The sequence below is a fragment of the Vicia villosa genome, unplaced genomic scaffold (assembly GCF_029867415.1).
Source record: "Vicia villosa cultivar HV-30 ecotype Madison, WI unplaced genomic scaffold, Vvil1.0 ctg.001238F_1_1, whole genome shotgun sequence".
Classification (NCBI taxonomy): Eukaryota; Viridiplantae; Streptophyta; class Magnoliopsida; order Fabales; family Fabaceae; genus Vicia; species Vicia villosa.
Genome location: NW_026705546.1, coordinates 435,593 through 460,595, shown reverse-complemented (window position 1 = coordinate 460,595; position 25,003 = coordinate 435,593). Strand labels below are relative to the sequence as shown.

Sequence of the window (25,003 nt, the reverse complement as noted above, 5' to 3'; positions counted from 1 at the left end):
AAAGCTTCTTTCTGATCTTGAAACTTCTTGTATTAGAGCAATCAGAGCAAGGTCTGTATCAGAGCACTTTGAGGTATTGCTTCTATTAGAGCTTGAAAGAGCTTGAAATGTATCAGAACATTTGAGCTTGTTTGCTTCACTCTTTGAGAGATTTTTCTTTAAATATGCTTCTCCTTATATTTGTTTTTCTCCTTTTTTTCTTCCTCCCATATTGAGCTTGTTCAGAATATCAAATTCCTGCAAAACTATCAAAGACAGAAAACTTGCAATATAATTGTTAGGAATGTTGAGACTTAAGCCCAACAACTGATATTATAAATCAATTCAATTAACATGCTTCTCCCCCTTTTTGTGATAACATGAAGAGAAAAGATTTCATTAATTGAACAGAAAGGAGTATAAGGCAGATGCAAACAAAACAGATGCAAACAACAAAGAAAAACTAACTAAGACACAAGACATACTACGACTAGGTAAGCTTAGAGGCTAAAGCTGCCAGAAGGTTCTTAATCTCAGCAGTGTCTTCAGCTTGCTTCTTGGAAGTATCTTCTTGTTTCTGCATCCAAGTTCTGAATTCCTCATTGGTGCCATCTTGCTTGTCTAGACGACTAGCCAAGGAAGCCTGATTCTATTGGAGTTCCTTCAGAGTTTCAAACACAACAGAAGTAGAAGGACCAGCAGAAGAGGTAGGAATATCAGAATCTTGAATCATCTGATTTTCAACAACTGGTTCCTCTTCAACAAGAATTTCATGAGCTTGAATCTCTTCAGCTTGATGTTGTTCAGCTTGTTGCGCTTCTGCAGTGGGAATCTCTACTTCTGGAGGATACTCAACTTGAGGATACACCATGTCAGGATGAGCTTCCAGAGGATTCTCCCTGAACCAGTTGAATAGAAGCTGAAAATCTCCAGTCAGAACTTTATATGGATAAGGAGTCCAGACAACCATAGCCAAAGAATTATACACTTCCATTTCATCAATGAAAGGCTTCTCTTCAAGAGGCTTTCAGTCAGTGATTGGATGATAGTAGATTCCAGGAATGTACTCCAAAGAGAGTCCAGCAGGACCAGGAGCAGCAGCTAGGCAATCCTTCTGGAGATCCAGAAATTCTGCTTGCACTTCATCAGAGAAAGCTTTCCAGCAGCCACATGATCCAACTTGGAATCATGAGCAACCTTCAGAATGTCTAACCCTGTTCTGACCTTAGATTTTAATGAATCAAAACGTACATCAATAGAAGGTTTTGGAGGGTTTGTTCTGAGAGGGGTGATTGGAGATTTTGTGTTGAGGATGGAAATAGGTTGTTCTGGGTGGAAGAAAGCATAAGGTTGAGGTTCTCTATCAAGCACAAAGGAAGTGTTTGAAGAGGATGGAAGAATGGAGGACTCAGCTTCATTGTCAGAGTCTAAGACTACGACAATGGGGTCAGAGGTAGTGTTTGGTGATTTGTACATGTTCATAAGACGAATGAAAGAGTCAGAAAATGATGATTCTGGAGAGGGGAGGTTGAAGAAAACTAGAATGTCAGCAGCAGGTTAGGGGTCATAAGTTTGAGGAGTGGATTGGATTTGAGATTGAGAAGGAGGTGGTTGAGTTTTAGAAGGTGTAGATTTATCTGGAAGAATTGTGTTTAGAGGCGTTGAATCAAGAATAGGTTGTTTTCCTTTAGACTTGGTGAAGGCATAAGATGGAGGGTTAGAAGGTTTGGTGGTTGGAGGAGAATTTTCTCGGGCTTTTTCTGGTGATTTTTCTGGTGGAGCTTCCATTGATGCAGGTTTAGAAATTAAAATAGGAGCAGAAACAGGCTTAGAAATAGAAATACCTGAAGATTTTTGCTTCTTCTTCTGAGGCTTGGAAGGTCCATCACCAACAGTCTTCCTCTTTTTCTCCTTCTTTTCTTCCTTCTTTTCTTGTCCTTTTTCTTGATTCTTTTCTTGAACTTCTAGCTGTTCTTTCTTCTCTTTCTTTTCCTTCTCTTCTTTCCTTCCTTCTTGTTGGTCTTGCTTTCTTTTCTTCTTCTTTTTCTGATCCTCAGTTTCTAGTACAAGATCAGCTGTAGTGAAAAGGTTTTGGTTGCTTATCCACACAGGATCATACGCAGAGCCTTCCTTTTTACAGAGTTTCAGATAACTGACAACAACGTTTGGATGCTCATTTCTGAAAAACAATTCAAAATCAGCCAGAGCAGGAGCCTTTCTGGTCAAGATTTCATGATCTACGCTGGGAGGAGCAGCAATTGTTTCAATCAGATTCATCTTTTTCAGAGTGTGGGCATTCATGGTACTTCCACATATTACAAAAGGATCTTTAATGATTCCAGCTTTTTCCAGATCCCCAACTAATCTAGTCTGGACCAGAAGATCTGTGATTATCCTTCAAAAAGGAATGATGTTCCTTTTGTACTTTGTAGACTTCATTCTGGTTTCCTCCCTAGAGTCTTTCATATGATTCCATATATGGTTAAAAATGATGTAAGGAAGATCCACTTTCTCTTGTTTACCAATACAATACAGAATGTATTGTTGGTCCTTGTTCACATAGTTAGAAGAAACCATTGTCTTTCTATGGTAGATGCAACCCAGAAGGATCTTCGCCCAAACTCTGTAGGAAGTCTTCAATTCCTTGATGATTGTAGACTCTTTTCTAGATTTGAAGATTTCTTTATAAACAATGTCCCAATCTGTTCTTCCAATAATCCCAGAAGCACCTTCCACAATTTCCAGACCAAACAATTTTCTGAGAAGATTTTCAGTAATTGAGATTTCTTTGCCATGAACAAACGATAGAATAGCCTTTGGCATGATTGTAGCGTGAACCCAAAACTCTTTAACTAAATCTGGGTAGACTGGTCCACACAAATGATAGAAGAATGCTTCCCAACCTTGAAATTTCATGTCTTCCGTCAGATGAATGTCATGTTCTTCCAGATTATCAAAATCAACCATCATTTCAGCAATAACTTCTAATTCATTCAAAGGAATCAGACATGTCTTCTGAGGGACATTCTGTTCTTGCTGTTGAGAAGACGAACTAACTTGTTGTTTTGATGAAGACGCCATTGATGATTGCTTGAGATTAAGGGGTTTCTTAACTTTAGAGTTTTTGAAAAGATAGAAGAAGAGACAAAAATGCATATAACAAGATGATGAATGCGTTAAAAAGGGTAAAATGAATATGCAATGTGTTTATATAGACACGGACGTGAAAACAAAATGCAATGAACTTCTGAATGAGAGCAGTTACAAGAATGCAGAGAATCAATCACATTTAATGTTGAGAGATGTTAGTGGAGGTAGCGTGAGATTTGAAAAGATTTGCATAGTTACCTAGGGCGACGTCTCATCAACTGCATGCATGCTTATCCCTTCAGAATGAACACGTGGTCATCATCTAGAAGAGCTGGTGACAACTGTTTTGCTTTAACAGAAGTTCTGAATCATGCTTAGACATATGAAACGTTAGCAATAACAGAATCAGAGTGTCTAAATGATCATACATAACCAGAACATCTGATAAGAAAATAAATAAGCATTTCAAAACTAATCCATATATCAGATCTTCTCAATACCTTCATTCTGGGCATAAATCCATACTGATGTTCTTCAGAATGAACTTAAACCTATCTTCAGCAAGGGGTTTTGTAAAGATATCAGCCCACTGATGTTCTGTATCAACAAAGTTTAAAGAAAGAACACCCTTCTGAACATAGTCCCTAATGAAGTGATGTTTAATCTCTATATGCTTAGCTTTAGAATGTAGAATAGGATTCTTAGATAAACAAATAGCATAAGTATTATCACAGAATATAGGAATGTTACTCTCTTATATCTGATAGTCTTCTAGCTGACTTTTCATACAAAGCATCTGTGTACTACATCCAGCAACAACTACGTATTCTGCTTCTATTGTAGATAAAGCTATTGTGGCTTGCTTCTTGCTGTACCAGAAGATCAGATTACTTCCCAGAAACTGACAGCTTCCAGGAGTACTTTTCCTTTCAACTCTATCTCTAGCGTAATCAGCATCACAATATCCTACTAAGTTGTATTCTTCAGATCTTCTGTAGACTAAACCAACATTAGTAGTACCTTTCAGATTCCTAAGAATTCTCTTAACAGCAGTTAAGTGAGATTCTCTAGGATCTTATTGGAATCTAGCACACAAGCATACACTGAATAAAATATCAGGTCTAGAGGCAGTTAGATATAGAAGAGATCCTATCATACCTCTGTAGATCTTCTGATCTACCTTCTTGCTTACCCCATCCTTACCTAATACACACGTTGGATGCATTGGAGTCTTTGCTTCTTTGCTTTCAGACAGATTAAACTTCTTCAGAAGCTCTTTAACATACTTGGTCTGATAAACATAAGTTCCTTCAGAAGTTTGATTGATCTGAATGCCTAGGAAGTACTTGAGTTCTCCCATCATGCTCATCTCAAATTCTACCTACATAGACTTAGCAAACTCCTTTCCAAGTTTAGCATTAGATGTTCCAAATATAATATCATCAAAATAAATTTGACAAATTAGCATATCTTTTTTAAAGGTTTTACAGAAGAGAGTTGTGTCTACTTTTCCTCTTGTGAAACCATTATTCAAAAGGAAAGAACTTAATCTTTCATACCAAGCTCTGGGAGCTTGCTTCAAACCGTATAATGATTTCTTTAATTTAAAAAAATGTTCTGGAGACTTAGAGTCTTCAAAACCAGGAGGTTGGGGGACATAAACTTCTTCATCTATATAGCCATTTAAAAAGGCACTCTTAACGTCCATCTGATACAGAGTGATGTTATTCTGAGTGGCAAAAGAAATTAATAAACGAATAGATTCTAACCTGGTCACTGGTGCAAAGGTTTCTGTATAGTCAATACCTTCTTGTTGACTATAGCCCTGAGCAACTAGTCTGGCTTTGTTTTTGATGACTTCACCTTTCTCACTCAGCTTGTTTCTGAAGACCCATTTTGTTCCAATGATATTAAATCCTTTAGGTCTTGGAACCAAATCCCAAACATCATTCCTTGTAAATTGATTTAACTCTTCTTGCATGGAAATTATCCAGTCAGCATCTTCCAGAGCTTGATCAACAGAAGTTGGCTTAATCAAAGACACTAAACCAAATTGACATTCTGCATTGTTCTTCAGGAATGCTCTTGTTCTGACGGGATCATCTTTCTTTCCAATGATAACATCTTCTGGATGTGCAGAGTTGAGTCTAGAAGATCTTCTGAGTGTTGGCTCTTCAGATATTCTGAGATTCTCTAAAGACGCTGCAACTTGATCTTCTGCATCATCCTTTCCTTTGGGTTCTTCATGATCTGAGTTGGATATATCTATATCTACAAAATTCTCAAACTGCTTTGGCTTTTCATTGCCAAGCTTATCATCAAATCTGATATTGATTTATTCTTCAACTACTAGAGTTTCAGTATTGTATACACTGTAGCCTTTTGAGCGTTCAGAATATCCAAGTAGAAAACACTTCTGAGCTTTAGAATCAAACTTGTTCAAATGATCTTTAGTATTCAGAATATAACAAATACATCCAAAAGGATGGAAATATGAAATGTTGGGCTTTCTGTTCTTCCACAATTCATAAGGAGTCTTATTTATAATAGGTCTTATGAAGATTCTATTATGAATATAACAAGCTGTGTTAATTGCTTCTGCCCAGAAATGCTTAGCCATATTGGTCTCATTGATCATGGTTCTGGCCATTTCTTGTAGAGTCCTATTCTTTCGTTCTACAACTCCATTTTGTTGTGGAGTTCTAGGACAAGAGAACTCATGGGCAATACCATTTTCTCTGAAATAAATTTCAAAGAATCTGTTCTCAAATTCACCACCATGATCACTTCTGACTTTTATGATTTTGCATTCCTTTTCAGATTGAATCTAAGTACAGAAGTCAAAGAACACCGAATGTGACTCATCCTTGTGTTTTAAGAACTTTACCCAAGTCCATCTTCTATAGTCGTCTACAATGACCAATCCATATTTCTTGCCTCTGATTGATGCTGTTTTGACTGGGCCAAAAAGATCAATGTGCAGAAGTTCTAAAGGCATAGAGGAAGAGATAACATTTTTAGACTTGAACGCAGGTTTTGAAAACTTCCCTTTCTGACATGCTTCACAAAGAGCATCTGATTTGTATTTCAGATTAGGGAGTCCTCTGACCAGATTAAGTTTGTTAATCTGAGAAATCTTTCTCAAACTAGCATGACCCAATCTTCTGTGCCAGACACACTGCTCTTCGTTAACAGACAGAAGGAAAGTAACCTTTTGGTTCTTAAGATCTGAAAGATCAATCTTATAAATCTTGTTCTTTCTCTTGCCTGTAAATAAGATTGAGCCATCCTTCTGACTAATAGCTTTACAAGACTTTTGATTAAAGATTATGTCATAACCATTGTCACTAAATTGACTTATGGACAATAAGTTATGAGCTAATCCATCTACTAAAAGAACATTAGTTATAGAGGGAGAGTTACCAATACATATGGTTCCAGAGCCAATGATTTTGCCCTTCTGGCTCCCTCCAAACTTTACTTCTCCAACAGATTTAAGTTCCAGGTCTTGGAACATAGACCTTCTTCCTGTCATGTGTCGTGAGCACCCAGAGTCCAGGTACCATGACATGTTTGTCTTTTGAGCTTTGAAGGAGATCTGCAACAGGAATTATCTTATCCTTAGGTACCCACATTCTTTTGGGTCCTTTGGGATTAGTCCTTCTCAAGTTCTGATTGAACTGAGATTTAGCATAAGATTTATCATAAGATTTTCTAGAGTGTGCAACAACATATTTCTTTGTGTGTGTTATGTGGAAACTCTTAGAGTGTGATGTGTGTTTGATATCATGAGAATGGCCATACTTGAACTGTTCATACAAAGGTTTGTATTTGATTATCATCTCATCAACAGGTTCAAGTTTATATGGGGTTTCACCCTCAAAGCCTATGCCTATTCTCTTGTTTCCACTTATACCATATATCATAGAGGGTAGCTGACTTCTGCCTATTCCTCTAGATAAGAATTTTCTGAAGCTCAAGTCATATTCTTTCAGAATATTGTTAGTGTTTGGAATAGACTTTTCAGAACTTGAAGATGAGTGAACATCTTTAGTTAATTTTAAAACCTTTTCCTTCAGTTCATAATTTTCTATTTCAAGTCTCTTGGTTTCAGATTCAAAGAGCTTTTTCAGCTTTTTGTATTTGATACTAAGTTGATTCTTGACTTCCAAAAGTTCTGATAAGCTGGAAACTAAATCATCTCTAGCGAGTTTAGAAAATATCTCATCAGAGTCTGAATCAGAAGTAGACTCTTCACCAGCATCAACTGTTGCCATGAGTGCTATATTGGCTTGCTCATCTTCAGAGACTGACTCTTGATCAGAAGAATCTGATTCATCCTAAGTAGCCATTAAACCTTTCTTCTTTTCAAATCTTTTCTTGGGCTTTTCTCTCTGAAGCTTTGGACATTCATTGTTGTAGTGTCCAGGTTCTTTGCATTCATAGCACGTCACTTTCTTTTTGCCAGATCTTCTGTGTTCAGAAGATTCTCCCTTTTAAGGCCTCTTGAAGTTCTTGAATCTCCCCTGCTTTCTCTTCCATAGTTGATTTACTCTTCTTGATAAGAGAGATAGTTCATCTTCTTCTTCTGAATCGTCAGATTCTTCTTCTTCTTCTGCCTGAAAAGCGTTAGTGCATTTTTTTATTATTAGATTTTAATGCAATAGACTTACCTTTCTTTTGAGGCTCATTTGCATCCAGCTCAATCTCATGACTCCTTAAGGCACTTATCAGCTCTTCAAGAGACACCTCATTCAGATTCTTGGCAATCTTGAAGGCAGTCACCATGGGTCCCCATCTTCTGGGTAAGCTTCTAATAATCTTCTTTACATGATCAGCTTTGGTGTAGCCTTTATCTAGCACTCTCAATCCAGCAGTCAGAGTCTGGAATCTTGAAAACATTGCTTCAATGTTCTCATCTTCCTCCATCTTGAATGCTTCATATTTCTGGATTAGAGCTAGAGCCTTTGTCTCCTTTACTTGAGCATTTCCCTCATAGTCATCTTTAGAGATTCAAAGATATCATGAGTTGTTTCTCTGTTTGTTATCTTCTCATACTCAGCATGAGAGATAGCATTTAACAATATAGTCCTTGACTTGTGATGATTCTTGAATTCTTTCTTTTGGTCATCACTCATAGCTTGTCTTGTAATCTTTACTCCACGAGTATTTAAAGGATGTGTGTAACCATCCAACACTAGATCCCATAAGTCACCATCTTGACAAAGAAAGTAACTTTCAAGTCTATCCTTCCAATACTCAAAATTCTCACCATCAAATACTGGTGGTCTATTGTAACCATTAAAGATACTGCTTCCATTGTTACCATTGTTTTGCTCAGGAGGAGGAGTAGACGAAGTTGTTTAAACCATTTTGTGTTTTTCTCCCTGAATCTTTTATCTAACACGGTTAAGTGCTTGCACCTAGAACCGGCGCTCTGATGTCAATTGAAGGAGTGAAAAACACTTAGAAAGGGGGGATTGAATAAGTGTAACTTCTCAAAAATGGTAGATAAAAATAAAGAACACAATTATTTTTATCCTGGTTCGTTGTTAACTAAACTACTCCAGTCCACCCTGACAAGGTGATTTACCTCAACTGAGGATTTAATCCACTAATCAAACTGATTACAATGGTTCTCCACTTAGATAACCTCTAAGTCTTCTAGAGTCTACAGATCACAACTTGATCACTCTAGGAAATCCTTTTACAATCAATGTAAAATAAACATTACAAGAGTTTGTTTTGCTTCTAAGAAAGCTGTAATCACAAAGTTATATTTCTCTTAAGTTCTAGTTCTTAACACTCACTAAAATATTATAATGTTGTGAGGTTGAAGATGAAGTTCTTCTTAGCTTTTCAGTTTGACACCGTTTCAGTATTTTGTGCAAGAGTTAGATAGCTGCTTCTGAATCAGAACTTCTATATATAGGCGCTGAGAGGAAATGACCGTTTGGAGCATTTAATGCTTTGCGTGAATAGTACACTGCTGCATTTAATGTTTCATAATTTTTTCAACTACCTCGAGCCATGCTTTCACTGCTTTTACTGACTTTGCGTTTTATAGCTTCTAACGTTCCTTTTGCCAGTCAGAGATTTGATGTTATAGCCTTTTGTACTTGTACTTTCTTCTGGACTCAGAATATGTAGAATAGACGTTTGAATTTCAGAGTCTTCAGTTTTGGTGCAGAATGCAACTTCTGTCTTCAGACTTGAGAAGTGCTTTGAGCGTGATACCATTAGAGCTTCAGAGCTTTCCTTCTGACTGCCATCTTCTGATGCTTTCCAATTCATGTTCTGATTCTACAGGACCATCTTCTGATGTCTTGCCAGACCATGTTCTGATGAAGCCATTCAGAACTTCTGGGTTAGTGCTTCTGAACGCTGATTTGTGCATACTCTTTTATACTTTTCCTGAAATGGAAAACGTGAATAATTAGAGTACCACATTCTCTTATAAAAAATTCATATATAATTTCTTGTTCTAACAGTGGCGACTTAAAGTTGTTGTAATTTATCATGAGGGACCAACTGAGGAGAATCGCGGCTATCTGCCGAACACGTCAATGTGTGATGGGGAGAGGAACAATTGTTTGGTGGAGGAGAGGTAACGTGTGAGTGACAGCCTCAAGCATTCTGTTGCATTTAATGCTTCATGATGACTACTAGCCTAGTGGCTAGGGTTTAGGGGTTAATGATTGTGAAGTCAAGACTCTCCATCTATTTTGTTTTGATGAAGACAAAGTAATAATCAAATGATCATGGCAAAAGTATGGAAAAAGCCTCAAGTGCATTTAATCAAATCAAGTACTCAAAATTCATCATGTGTGAAAGCTAGCATCAAAAAATTCAAGAATTATATTTTGAAGAATAGCATTGATCTTGATTTGTTGAGGTATAAGCTTGCAAATTATATGGATAACTTAGTGCTCAATATTCTCCTAACTATTTACTTGCATACATGGTCCTTTTGGTTAAAATATCAAACTTTTCCTAAATTTCAAATCAAAGTTGTTTGCTGTCAGGAAACAAATTTCCTGTATTTGGAAACAGATTTCCTGAACTAGAAACAGATTTCCTGTTTTTGGAAACGGATATCCTGAACTGTTTTTTAACATGGAAATCAAATTCCTATATGGGTAATTCGATTTCCTGAGACATTTTTTGAAAAATTGGACACAACACTTCAGGGAAATCGATTTGCCATATCTGGAAACCGATTTCCTGAGTAACCAGAGCCAAAAATCTTTCTGTTTCAAATTTGAACGAATCTCAAACTCTGTGTATCATTCTTTTGACCTTTTCATTGAATCATACTCATTCCTAGGGATGTTAAGACACTTTATAGATGCTATATTTTCAGATTTAAATCTCACCTCTTTCATTATAATTTATCACTTTTTTGGTCATATATTCTCATACAAGTATTTCATACTTGAACTTTCATTAAATTTTTTCTGCACATTGTTCCATACCAATTCTGAAAAGTTTCTCATTCATACATAAACACTTGAGCACTATTATATCATTGTAAATTGTCTTGTTTGAAAGAGAAGATCAATCCTAGTGATTGATATATGTTCATCAACTTTACTACTCAAATATATTTCAAGATTTTGGTTATTATTGACTTGCTATCCAGGATTGTTGGAAGCAAGGGTTTTTGATTAATGAGAGGATTGTTCTCATAATCAAGTTAGTAAATCTAATAGGTTTGTTCTTGGTGGTTGAAATCATGTTGTCCAGGATTGTTGGAAACAAGTGAGTCATTAAGGGAGGATTGTTCTCTTAATATACTTAGTGAAAATCCAAGAGGATTGTTTTTGGTGTTTGTGTGGGTCTTGCACAAGTCACAAACTATAGTAAAATCTTGTTCATGTTGAAAGGAGACTGGAGTACTCTCGGACTGTGAGGAGAACCTATATACATCATGATAGCAATCAAGAAGAATCCACTAGTGAAGAAGATGATGACTTTATCAAGAAATTTGAAAAGTTTCTAAGAAAAGAAAGGAAGAAGAAGATCATTAAAGGGGAAGCACCAACAAGGAAGATTAAATGTTTTGAATATGGAGAAAAATGACATGTCAAAAGTGAATGCCCTACACTTGAAAAGAAGAATAAATACTTCAATAGAAATAAGGATAAAAAGTCAAAGAAAGCATATATAGCATGGGAAGATAATGAAGTTAGTTCATCTTCTGATTCCAAAAGCAAAAAATGTGCAAATCTAACATTGATGGCTTCACATCATTCACATGATGAAGACGATGAGGTTAGTAATGAATATTCTCTTTATAATAATGATGAGAAAGGTGCCATAAATGAACTCTTGAATGAATGCAAAATTTTATACAAAACAATAGCATCTCAAAAGAAAAAAATTTCGTCTCTAGAAGAAAAAGTCGAGACAATGGAAAAAGAATTTAGATATGAAAAAAAAGATAATTATTAATCAAAAACAAAAACTTGTATACAATAATTGTGAATCACTTTCTTTCCAAATTGTCCAATTAAAGAGATTTATTGAAAGTTATGAAAAAAGACAAATTGGGTTGGAAGGTGTCCTTAGCCAACAAATATTTTCTAATAATAAAAATGGTCTTGGTTATTTAAAGTTTAACAAACCAAGTACTAGTAAAACTATCTTTATTAAAGTAAGTGGCCAATCCATCAAGTAAGTGAATAAAGCACAAAATGTTCATTATTATCATAAAAGAAAAAGTTTTGCTAAGAAGTAATCTTATGTTCCAAGATATCAAAGAAACTTTGTACCTACTTGCTTTTATTGTGGTATTATTAGCCACACACCTAATTCTTGCTATGTTAGAAACTTTAGTGTAGCAAGTGAACATTATGTGTGGGTTAAGAAGGGAACTAATTATGATGGACCTAAAGCACATTGGGTACCAAATCAAACTTAATTTGTTTTGTAGGTTTGCTTATGGACCACTTTAAATCTATGATATTTTAATAAGTGGTGGTTCTAAGAATTTGATGGGAGACATAAACTAACTTTCAAATCCAGTTTTAAAAGTCCAAGGGTTATTTCATATGGGGAATACCTTAAAGGATGAATTATCGGCATTGGCAAAGTTGAACTACTGACTTTCACATCCTTTTGAAGATGTACTTGATGTTGAAAGACTAAAGAAAAATCTTCTAAGCAAAAGCTAACTTTGTAACAAAGGCTTCAAATCATACTCATAAAAGATGAATGTTTTGATGAAGTCAGCCATGAGGTAAAACTCATAGGTGTAAATTGTTTTTATTTTCATAAATTTCTCTACATTGTTAAAAGTCTTTTCCCCTCCTTTTTGCTAATGACAAAGGGGGAGAAGATATATATGTGTATGTGTATGCTTGTCTCTAACTATTGTAGCCCAAAAGAAAGATGCAAAATCTATATGAATCAAGGGAGAGCTTTGATCAAGGGGGAGTTATCAAAGATATGGGGAGCATTCACATAAGAGATTCATGTTTTTCAAGAGATCCAATCCCTTCAAATTTCAATGGTTTGTCATCATCAAAAGGGGGGGGGGATATGAAGTCAAGACACTCCATCTATTTTGTTTTAATGAAGACAAATTAATAATCAAATGATCATGGCAAAAGTATGGAAAAAGACTCAAGTGCATTTAATCAAATAAAGTACTCGAAATTCATCATGTGTGAAAGCTAGAATCAAAGAATTCAAGAATTATATTTTGAAGAATATCATTGATCTTGATTTGTTGAGGTATAAGCATGCAATTTAGATTGATAACTTAGTGCTCAATAGTCTCCTAAATATTTAATTGCATACATGGTCCTTTTGGATAAAATATCAAAATTTTCCTAAATTTCAAATCAAAGTTGTATGCTGTCAGGAAACAGATTTCTTGTATTTGGAAACATATTTCCTGAACTAGAAATAGATTCTCTGTTTTTGGAAACAGATTTCCTGAACTGTTTTTTAACATGGAAATCGATTTCCTATATGGGTAAATCAATTTCCTGAGACTTTTTTTGAAAAATTGGACACAACGCTTCATGGAAATCGATTTGCCATATATGGAAATCGATTTCTTGAGTAACCAAAGCCAAAAATCTTTCTGTTTCAAATTTGAACGAATCTCAAACTTTTTGTATCAATCTTTGCACCTTTTCATTGAATCATACTCATTCCTAGGGGGTTTTAAGACATTATATATACTCTATATTTTCAAATTTGAATCTCACCTCTTTCATTACAATTTATCACTTTTTTGGTCATATATTTTATACAAGTGCTTCATACTTGAACTATCATTGAAACTTTTTCTGCACATTATTCCATACCAATTCAGAAAAGTTTCTCATTCGTACATAAACACTTGAGCACTATTATATCATTGTAAATTGTCTTGCTTGAAAGAGAAGATCTATCCTAGTGATTGATATATGTTCATCAACTTTACTACTCAAATATATTTCTAGATTTTGGTTACTATTGACTTGCTATCCAGGATTGTTGGTAGTGAGGGTTTTTAATTAATGAGAGGATTGTTCTCGTAATTAAGTTATTAAATCCAAGAGGATTGTACTTGTTGGTTGAAATCTTGTTGTCTAGGATTGTTAGAAACAAGTCAGTCATTAAGGGAGGATTGTTCTTTTAATGTACTTAGTGAAAATCCAAGAGGATTGTTTTGGTGTTTGTGTGGGTCTTGCACAAGTCACAAACTATAGTAAAATCTATTTCATGTTGAAAGGGGACTGGAGTACTCTCGGACTGTGAGGGGAACCAATATACATCATTGTGTTCTTTATTTTTCCGCATTTACCGCTTTCACAAATCATAACCATAAAAGAAAGTAAAACATTTCTAAACTCTTGCACCAAACAAGAAAAATAAAAACAAATTGTTTCTGAAACCGGATAAATTTTCAAAGTCATAATTCACCCCCTCTTAGGCACACTCTTATACTTACAATTGGCATCAGAGCAGGTTATAGGTAACCTGTTCCTAAAAAATTCTGATGGCTTCCGTAAATCAAAATCCAAATTTTAGAGACGGTGGTAGCAACAACAAGCCTCCATTATTTTGGGGAGAATACTAAGACTTCTAGAAAATTCGAATGAAGGCTCACTTAGAAGCACAAGGAAAGGAAGTATGGGAGGATGTCCTAGAAGGTTCCTTTGTTCCTAAAACTGTTGTCGATGGTGTTGAATCGGCAAAACCTAAAATTTCAAGGGATAGCAACGATAAGAAAAAAGTTCGTGCTGACAAAAAGGAAATCAATAATCTTCAAGGTGCACTTAGCATGGATGAATTTTTTTCATGTTTAGGCATGCACAACGGTAAAATAAATATGATATACATTAGTAGAAACTCATGAAGGATTCGTTGAAGTTAAGAGATCTCGATTAAATACATTAAGTAAAAAATACGAGTTATTTACAATGCAACCTAGAGAATCCATTCTCGACTTATAAAAAAGATTTGTTCACTTAGTAAATCATTTAAGTACACTTGGAAAGAAACTCACTACCAAGCAACAAAATCTCAAAGTGCTTAGATCCTTAACAAGAGAATGACAACCGAAAGTAACGGCGATATCCGAGAAGAAGAATCTATCTAGAATGACTTCCGCAACATTGTTCGGAAAACTTCAAGAATATGAAACGGAACTCGGAAGACTTGAAACACATGAAATTCAAGTAAAAGATTCAAAAGATATTTCCTTAAAGATGCGAGTCAAACATCATGATAGCAATCAAGAAGAATCCACTAGTGAAGAAGGTGATGATTTTATCAAGAAATTTGAAAAGCTTCTAAGAAAAGAAAGAAAAAAGGATATCATTATAGGGAAAGCACCAACAAGGAAGATTAAATGTTTTGAATGTGGAGAAAAAGGACATGTAAAAAGTGAATACCCTACACTTGAAAAGAAGAAAAATACTTCAAGAGAAATAAGGATAAAAAGTCAAAGAAAGCATATATAGCATGGGAAGATAATGAAGTAAGTTCATCTTCTGATTCCAAAAGCAAAGAATGTGCAAATCTAACATTGATGGCTTCACACCATTCAGATGATGAAGACGATGAGGTTAGTAATGAATCTTCTCTTTATAAAAATGATGTGAAAGGTGCCATAAATGAACTCTTGAATGAATGCAAAATTTTATACAAAACAATAGCATCTCAAAAGAAACAAATTTTGCTCTAGAAGAAAAGGTCGAGACAATGGAAAAAAAATTTAGAGATGAAAAACAAAAAATAATTAGTGATCAAAAACAAAAAATTGTACGCAATAATTGTGAATCACTTTCATTCCAAATTTTTCAATTAAAGAGAGTTATTGAAAGACATGAAAAATGAAAAATTGGGTTGGAAGGTGTCCTTAGCCAACAAAGATCTTATAATAATAAAAGTGGTCTTGGTTATTCAAAGTTTAACAAACCAAGTACTAGTAAAACTATCTTTGTTAAAGCAAGTGACCAATCCAACAAGGAAGTGAATAAAGCACAAAATGTTCATTATTATCATAAAAGAAAAAGTTTTGTTAAGAGGAAATCTTATGTACCAAGATATCAAAGCAAATTTGTACCTAATTGCTTTTATTGTGGTATTATTGGCCATAAACCTAATGCTTACTATGTTAGAAACTTTAGTGTAGCTAGCGAACATTATGTGTGGGCTAAGAAGGGAACTAACTATGATGAACCTAAAGCACATTGTGAACCAAATCAAACTTAATTTGTTTTGTAGGTTTGTTTATGGACCACTTTAAATCTATGATATTTTGATAAGTGGTGGTCCTAAGAATTTGATGGGAGACATAAACTCACTTTCAAATCTAGTTCTAAAAGTCCAAGGGTTATTTTATATGGGGAATACCTTAAAGGAAGAATTCTTGGCTTTGGCATAGTTGGAGTACTAACTTTCACATCCTTTTGAAGATGTACTTGATGTTGAAAGACTAAAGGAAAATCTTCTAATCAAAAGCTAACTTTGTGACAAAGGCTTCAAAATCATATTCACAAAAGAAGAATGTTTTGATGAAGTCAGTCATGAGGTAAAACTCATAGGTATAAATTGTTTTATTTTCATAAATTTCTCTACATTTTTAAAAGTCTTTTCCCATCCTTTTTGCTACTGACAAAGGGGGGAAGATATATATATATGTGAATGTGTATGCTTGTCTCTAACTATTGTAGCCCAAAAGAAAGATGCAAAATCTATATGAATCAAGGAAGAGCTTTGATCTAGGGGGAGTTATCAAAGATAGGGGGCATTCACAAAAGAGATTCAAGTTTTTCAAGAGATCCAAGCACTTCAAATTTCAATGGTTTGTCATCATCAAAAAGGGGGAGAATGTGAAGTCAAGACTCTCCATGTATTTTGTTTTAATGAAGACAAAGTAATAATCAAATGATCATGGAAAAATCATGGGAAAAGCCTCAAGTGCATTTAATCAAATCAAGTACTCAAAATTCATCATGTGTGAAAGCTAGCATCAAAGAATTCAAGAATTATATTTTGAAGAATAACATTGATCTTGATTTGTTGAGGTATAAGCATGAAATTTATATTGATAACTTAGTGCTCAATATTCTCAATATTCTCCTTTATTTCAAATCAAAGTTGTTTGCTGTCAGGAAACAGATTTCCTGTATTTGGAAATAGATTTCTTGAACTGGAAACAGATTCCCTGTTTTTGGAAACAGATTTCTTGAACTATTTTTTAACATGGAAATCTATTTCCTATATGGGTAAGTCGATTTCCTGAGGTTTTTTTTTGAAAAATTGGACACAACGCTTCATGGAAATCGATTTGCCATATATTGAAATCGATTTCCTAAGTAACCAGAGCCAAAAATCTTTCTGTTTCAAATTTGAACGAATCTCAAACATCTTGTATCAATCTTTGCACCTTTTCATTGAATCATACTCATTCCCATGGGTGTTAAGACACAATATATACTCTATATTTTCAAATTTAAATCTCACCTCTTTCATTACAATTTATCACTTTTTTGGTCATATATTTTTATACAAGTGTTTCATACTTAAACTTTCATTGAAACTTTTTCTGCACATTGTTCTATACCAATTCAGAAAACTTTCTCATTCATACATAAACACTTGAGCTCTATTATATCATTGTAAATTGTCTTGCTTGAAAGAGAAGATCAATCCTAGTGATTGATATATGTTCATCAACTTTACTACTCAAATATATTTCTAGATTTTAGTTATTATTGACTTGCTATCCAGGATTGTTGGAAGCAAGGGTTTTTTAATAATGAGAGGATTGTTCTCATAATCAAGTTAGTAAATCCAAGAGGGTTGTTCTTGATGGTTGAAATCTTGTTGTCCAGGATTTTCAGAAACAAGTGAGTCATTAAGGGAGGATTGTTCTCTTAATGTACTTAGTGAAAATCCAAGAGGACTACTCTTGGTGTTTGTGTGGGTCTTGTACAAGTCGCAAACTATACTAAAATATATTTCATGTTGAAAGGGGACTAGAGTACTCTCGGACTATGAGGGGAACCAGTATACATCATTGTGTTCTTTATTTTTCCGTATATACCGCTTTCACAAATCATAACCAAAAAAGAAAGTAACACATTTCTAAACTCTTGCACCAAACCAGAAAAATAAGAACAAATTGTTTCTAAAATCGGATAAATCTTCAAAGTTCTAATTCACCCCCTCTTAGGCGCACTCTTATACTTACAATGATGACCCCTTCGTTTCCTAGACCAAGCGTGCGCGTCACATTAGGGTTTTGCCACCTATAAATAATTCGAACTTCTTCTCATTTAAACTTCTCACGCTATCTTTATGTTCTCCTAACCCTTTAGTGCTTTGCCGATTCGCCGCTGTCTTCTCCGTCGCGAGAGTTCAAGTTCCCAGCTCTTTTTGCCATCTTCCCAAGTAAGTCCAACCTTTTACCTTCTGCATTTTTCATGTTTGATTTAGCAATGCACGTGGTAGGATAGTCCTACGGTAGTTGATGATTATTTTCTAATGAAGTGTTAGTGGTTCACGGCGGTGACATTGTGTTTTTCGCTGTTGATGAGAGCTGAACCGTATGTTTTCCGTTTAGAGTCATGTCTTAGGCCCTGTTTTTCTGAGGTTTCCGTTTGATCTTGATTGGAGTTTCTCCTTTGGGTGAATTGCGTGTGTTTTTCTGATTGTTGCTACGCAATATCCGGTGGAACTTCAATCAAAATCTGGGTTACTCTTGGCCATTCTTCTTCATTATGCTATGGTGTACTTTTTGCCGTTTCTTTTGACTCGGTGGTCGACTTCTTTGAGTAAGGGTATGATTGGGGATCTTTTCGTCCCCGGGTCAGTCGTACGCCCTTTCACTTGATCGACGGTGGAAGGGTGGATTTAATTTAATCGTTGAATTCACTTGATCGACGGTGGAAGGGTGGATTTCCTCTACTTTTTAGGTGATTATGGCCGAATCAGCGGAAGATCGGGCGCTCCCCTCTACTTCGGCGTCATCCTCGGCCACTCCCCCTGTTGTCCGACAACACCGTGGAGGAATGGGTGATGGACGAAGTGCTAGAATCGGAGTGTTATTTTGCCTCGGACAGTTCTGATGTCCATATTGATGTTGGTGGTCACGTGGGTGCAGACGAAAGTCTGGCGGAGAATGACTGGATAGTAACAGTACCCGGTATAGATAAACGTGTGTGTGACGCCTACCCTCCCGACCTGATCCCCATGTACGAGATTGTTTTTAGGGAGATGGGGTTCTGGGTGCCCTTCATAGATTTTCAAATCTCCGTTTTCAATCATTTGGAGCTTACGCCTATAGCAACCTGCCCTAAAAATTAAAGTTTAGAGTCGCCACCTATTCTACCAGGGCGAATAGGAAACCTTACGCAGTTATAAAGATTCAGGGTAAGATACTATATTCAGGTCGAGGAAGGTATTAGGCACCCTTAACCCTTTCCTAAGGGTTGCATTATAAAGCCAAGGTTTAGGGTTAAACATAAAGAAAAGTGACAGAAAGTTAATAGGGTTAAAAGACAAATTATTTTAACATGATTAGAGTTTGGAGGAGGGGGACTCGCCTTGTTGCCAAGTGCCTACGTATCTCCTTAGGGAGAATCAGAGTCAACGTAGTTCGGGATAAGGGTTGTACGCCTTTTGAATTTGATCTGATATGGTTTAAAGGCTTTTTGAGTTGCCTTATCGTAGTTATGATAAATCGCAGTTTTGAAAAGGTTTGGGAAGTGTTTTAAAGTTGGGCGTACAACCCTGATTTAATATGCTTTCGTTAGGTGCGATGATCAATAGATTTGATCATTATAATTAACGAATTGAATTGTGTATCACTGGTTACTCTGACCAATAGATTTGGTCGTCGCGGACAGCAAATAAAATGTGTTTTAGTAAAATTTATTTTTTTATCGTCAACTCTCATAACCAATATATTCAGTTATTACACGATGACGAATTCCATTAAGTTATATTTTTGTATCTCTTATCTAATGCGACTAATAGTTTTAATCGGGTTGAGAAGAGAATTAAACCGGGGACCAATTTGATTAAGATTAATAAATAAATAAATAAATTATTCAATTAATTTTATCTCTCGCCAATGCGACTAATAGTTTTAGTCGGGCCGAGGAGAGAATGACATGAACCAAATAATTAATAATTAATAACAATTAATTCCTTTTATCTTTGGCAAGGGGTGTAAATTACTTTTAATGAAAAAAACAAAGGGGTGTTATTAGCTAAAAGCCTGGCCCATTAAGGGAGGCTGAGTGATTCAACGTGGCAGCCTTGAGGGTCTATGGTATAGGGAACAAATTCTGGGCGTTTGATCTAGGTTAGTGATGAATTCTATGGCTAGATCTAGAGGACGTATGGTGGAACCTTGCGCTGCAGGCACATGGGATCAGGGATTGACAATTTGTATTAAAAATATGGTGAGGGCCAGGGATCGAACCTTGGACCCTGGGATTACCAAACGCACGCTTCACCACCCCAACCAACTTGCTTAGTCATTTACAGCATGGAAAACAAAAATAATATACACTCATTGCCAGCTAACCCAAAAACAAGCGCGCAAATTTAAATGGCCCAATGGTGTGGAGACACCTCATCGTCTTCCCCACAAATCTCATAAAAACCTGCAACTTTTAGCTACGAATCTGCTACGATTCTCTTCGTTGCAAACACACATGGAAAATAACGATTAGCACATGCACATATATAAATATTTCACGACCTATTCAATCTCTTCGTTTTCATCATACGAATCCAATCATACCATTATTTTAACCTAATTTTACCCTTACAAGAAACCCCTAATTTAAACCCTAAAAACCTCACTCGGTCTTCAATGGTCGATCATACATATCATGCCCGGAAATCCAATTAATGATTCACAAACGTTCACAGCATCACTAACAATCAGAATACACAATTTAAAACCTATGAGAATGCATGAAACAGTCTAATCGAACCAAGTTTTAAGGTCACATACCTCAGCCAATTGGAGATTATTCTGAGGGTGTTGAAGTCGTGCAATGATCCAGATAGACTTAGAGTGCTCCAAGGAACGTGCAACAATGTTTAAACCTCTTTGAAACTCTTCCAATTCTTGAAACCGAAATTGAGTTTTTTTGGAGAATTTGTGTTCTTGCCAACTCTTCTCAAACCAGAAATTGCAACCCTTATTCGTGTGGCATGTGTTAGGTACTTATAGGCAACGAATTAGGTCAATCAAAATAATCCAAAATCTCTTTGAATCCAATCTTGCCAAGCTTGAAAATTTGATTTTATTCTTGAATGGGAACTTCCTATTTTTGTCAAATTTTATACCAATCCTTTCCCAATCAATATACCACGAAATTATATTAAAATTTTGTCATAAATGAGATTGGAATATGTCAATATAATTTTTTTTAACACAATATTTGATTTTTTTCCTTTAATTATATTACTTTAAATGAAATAAAATTTTATAAAAATAAATAAAATGATATAATTCGTGGCACATGGTTTGGATAACTTGTGGACCAAGATTAAGTCATGAAAAGCTAAGCCCATTTGCAAAAAATTCCAATTTGAACCTCTTTTATTTCACCTTTTACCTCCAAAATTACCCAACTTTGACAAGGCATATCTCTCTCAATTTTTAAGCTATGAAGGAGTTCTAGGACTTTTTGAAACCTCAAGAGGTCCTATATAAGCCACTTTGAAACATATTTTTCATTTGGGGATTTTATCTTGATGATATGCCCTTTGACAAAAAACTGTCTTTGGTTGACTTTTGAAAAGGACCTGTAATCTTTTGTACCATATCTCCCAAATGAAGCATTTCTGGCCTTGGCTCGTGAGAGACAAAGTTGTAGAGAATTCAATTTCCTTCCAAATAGGCTTTAATTGAGGAATTTTTGATGTTCCATGTGAAAGTTATGGCCAGTCAAAGTTGAGTTGACTTTCTCCTAAAGAAACCCTAATTTGAACCTTTTTGCATTTGTTCATTTCTGAGTTTCTATTGATGAATCATGATCAAAATTTGATCAAATGATGGATAAATTCTTCCATACTTGATGTTGACCAAAAGTCAGAGGTTTTTAACTGTGTTTTGACCATGGTTGACTTTTAAGTCAAACCATTTGCCTGTGGATCATCTGAGCTGTTGAACAAGTAAACTTTGGAATTGGGCCTTGACTTTTGACATAGAGGTATCTTGGATCATAATAGGTCATGGAGAACTTCATTAGAGGCCTTGTTTTGCTAATTCCCTTAGGAGAGTACCAAACCCTAGCTTTAGGAGATTCTTGCTTAGGAGAATGTCTTGATGAAACTCTTGAGCTTTGAATCATTGTGAATGAAATGTGGAAGGAAAATTTTGGGGTATGACAGCTGCCCCTATTTAATTACCTTTGATTGAATGACATGAGGATACGCAATTCTTGTAACACCCCTTTTATACCCCAAAATAAATAAGCATATAATCAGAGAATAAGCATGCAAATAATAAAAGGGCATCACATCGATGTTTTCAAAAACTAAAAGCCTTTAAAAATCGACAGCATTTACTTACAATATTTGATACACCTGGTCATTTCAAATAACACTTCTCAATTAATCATATTTTATCCAGAATATGCATCCACAGCGGAAACTACTAAATACTCATGTGTTTCATAAAATGATCCATGTCCCATACCATGATCAAGTCTCAATAATCATATCAACATAAAATAAACCATAATCATAATATTTGGCTTAAAAGTCTCCCGAATAACAAGTAAACGATAAATAGATTCACGAGTCATAACATAATACATAAATAAATAAAACATGAGTTCAACACGCCTAGTCTACCCAGTGTTACATGACCAGAGCATCGACTCACTACCTAATCTCCAACAAACACAGAAGAAACTCCAGCTAAGTCTCGCGAGAGCTACTAAACGCCAGAACCTGCATGTCGTCAAACGAGGGCAACATTAAAACAAAAGGGTGAGAATACGAATCATTATGAAGAAAGTATAATAAGATACAATGGTTAAGATCAACAATTTATAGGAATTTATTATACCATGCCTAATCATGTAAAATAATACAATTCAATTTATTCACATATCTTAAGCATTCAACAAGTATAAAGAGTATAATATTCTAATTCCAATACTATCTTTCCAATTATGCACATAACCATAATTATCACATATTCACACATTTAACCAAGTATGTATCCAAACATCACCCATTTCAATTATCAAACTCATACACATATCACAACTACATCAATTTCACATATTCAATTATCGCATAACTCTAATGTGACTCAATGCAAGATATGTGACACTATGCATGTGGTACCGCAATGTGAATCCAATGTTTCATCGCTTTCCGATTCAATATCTAGAATCCAAGCCACGCTTCCGATCCGGACAAGATCAAACCCACCACGTATGTTTCCAATTAAGGATCAACGTATTCTACGTCTATTTCCATTCAAGGATCGCCGTCTATTACCATGTGAACCCACAGTTTCACCGCTTCCACAATAAAGCCGACTATGCCATGAATGAATGTACAATTACCAACCAACTATGCAATTAAGATTATCTCATCAATCTTAACTTACCGCATACCAACAATAATTCAACTCTATGAATTATATTTCAAATTGCACACAACATTCACAACGCATTGATATCAATCCACATAATAGAAACAATATTCAATTATGATTCACAAAATACAATTAACACTGGTAAATCATACTATCTCATGTTAATTCATATTGCCAACAAAATATAAGAATATACTTCCAAACCAAGTATCAATTCATTAGTATTTGGTCAAAAATACAACTACGGTTAACTTCTCAAGATACCGCACTTTACCGACAAAACCGAATGATTGATCTAATTCCAAATTTATTCCAATCAATTAAACTTATTGAAATTAATTCAACTATTAAGTAAATCGACCAATTAATAATTACACTACATTAGTTTCAATTTACTACTTCATTTTCTATTAAAAAAACCAACATTTTAATATAAGAATATTCAAATCCACACAATTTCGGTCGGTTCGTAAAATATCACTATTTCAACAAAATAACACTACCACGTTAATCTACTAATTAAACTTAGCTACCACGTAAATTTTCATCAAATTCCGGATAATTAATTATACTGCTTAATTTCGCTATTCGATCAAACGAGACTGTTTCAATTGTATTTCAATTTATAACTATGGTTCATTTCTACTACCTTATACCATGATACATGTTTCTTTATGAACAATATGCACACAGGAACAACATAGGACACATTTTTGAAGCATAGGACACGATAGAAAAGAACTTAAATTAACCAAATAATTTTAAACTCTATCAATGACTCAAATTCAAATCTAAACATACCAATTCATTTAAATAAATAGTAATATTAATGTATTATTATATTTAATTAAAATTAGTGTGATCCACTCATTGATATGTAGCATTATATTAATTTCAATTTCAGTAACTATAACAAATAACTAGCAGATGTAATAGTATATTAGTTTCGGTAACAGTAACAATAACTAATAGTATCCAATTTATTAGGTCAATTGTAAGCTCTCTCATGTATTTTGTATGTATCAAATGAATAAATTTCATGACAGAAAAGTGGAACACATGTCCCACACATTTATCTTTCCATTAGACAATAATGAAGTTATTTGTAAAAATCAAGAATAAAAGAAATTTCATCATTGTTTCTTCATGACCACTTAAGTTTATCTCTATAATTTTGGGATATCACTAATCTATAGAGAAATAGATGACACTTGAGTAATGCAATCATATATCATTAGCAATTGAAAACAGTATGTGAGGTCACGACCTTTTCTATGAGTACCGCCGCTACAATGCATATGTTTTTGCTAGATCTATCAAAGCCATATACAGTATGTATCAATTGTTTCTCAACATGACGCTACAACAATAAATATATTAAGCATATATGTATATGGATGAAGCACATTCTCATGTGCCAATTTGTGACTCTTAATTTCACCAATTTACCAATTACTAACATTAAAACATGTTTCTAACATCAATTTTTATGGGTTCTCAACAAAACCTAACATTTCAAAAATCTAGAAATTGAAGAACAAAATCCCTAAATCATGTTGCTATCCATTGACCCAATCATACTAACCCATAATAATAAGGATTCTCCCCCTTACCTCTTTGATTTCTTGAAACCCTAGTTTTCTCCCTTGTTGTTCTTCCCCTAGCTTTTTCTCCTTTCTCCTCTCTTAGTCTCCTTTCTCCCCTTCTTTTGCAAATGAACAAAGTTATGATACCTCTACTCTTTCAACCCTTACTATATTATTCATATTGGGCTTAACCCATATAATTCCACTTCCTAACTAATTAGGCCCAATTGATGAAATAGAGTAGTTCAAATAAACAATT

General features: G+C 34.8%; 1 protein-coding gene across 1 annotated transcript; it reads right to left on the bottom strand.

The window, feature by feature from the left end:
* Positions 1-1,536: 1,536 nt before the first annotated feature.
* Positions 1,537-2,280, bottom strand: LOC131634141 (ATP-dependent RNA helicase DBP3-like). Its single transcript, XM_058904799.1, has one exon. The coding sequence runs from the start codon at positions 2,278-2,280 to the stop codon at positions 1,537-1,539; it is 744 nt and encodes a 247-aa protein (XP_058760782.1).
* Positions 2,281-25,003: the final 22,723 nt, after the last annotated feature.

Coding starts and splice junctions, on each gene's coding strand:
- LOC131634141 (XM_058904799.1), bottom strand. CDS start 2,280: ATGAATGCCCACACTCTGAAAAAGATGAATCTGATTGAAACAATTGCT.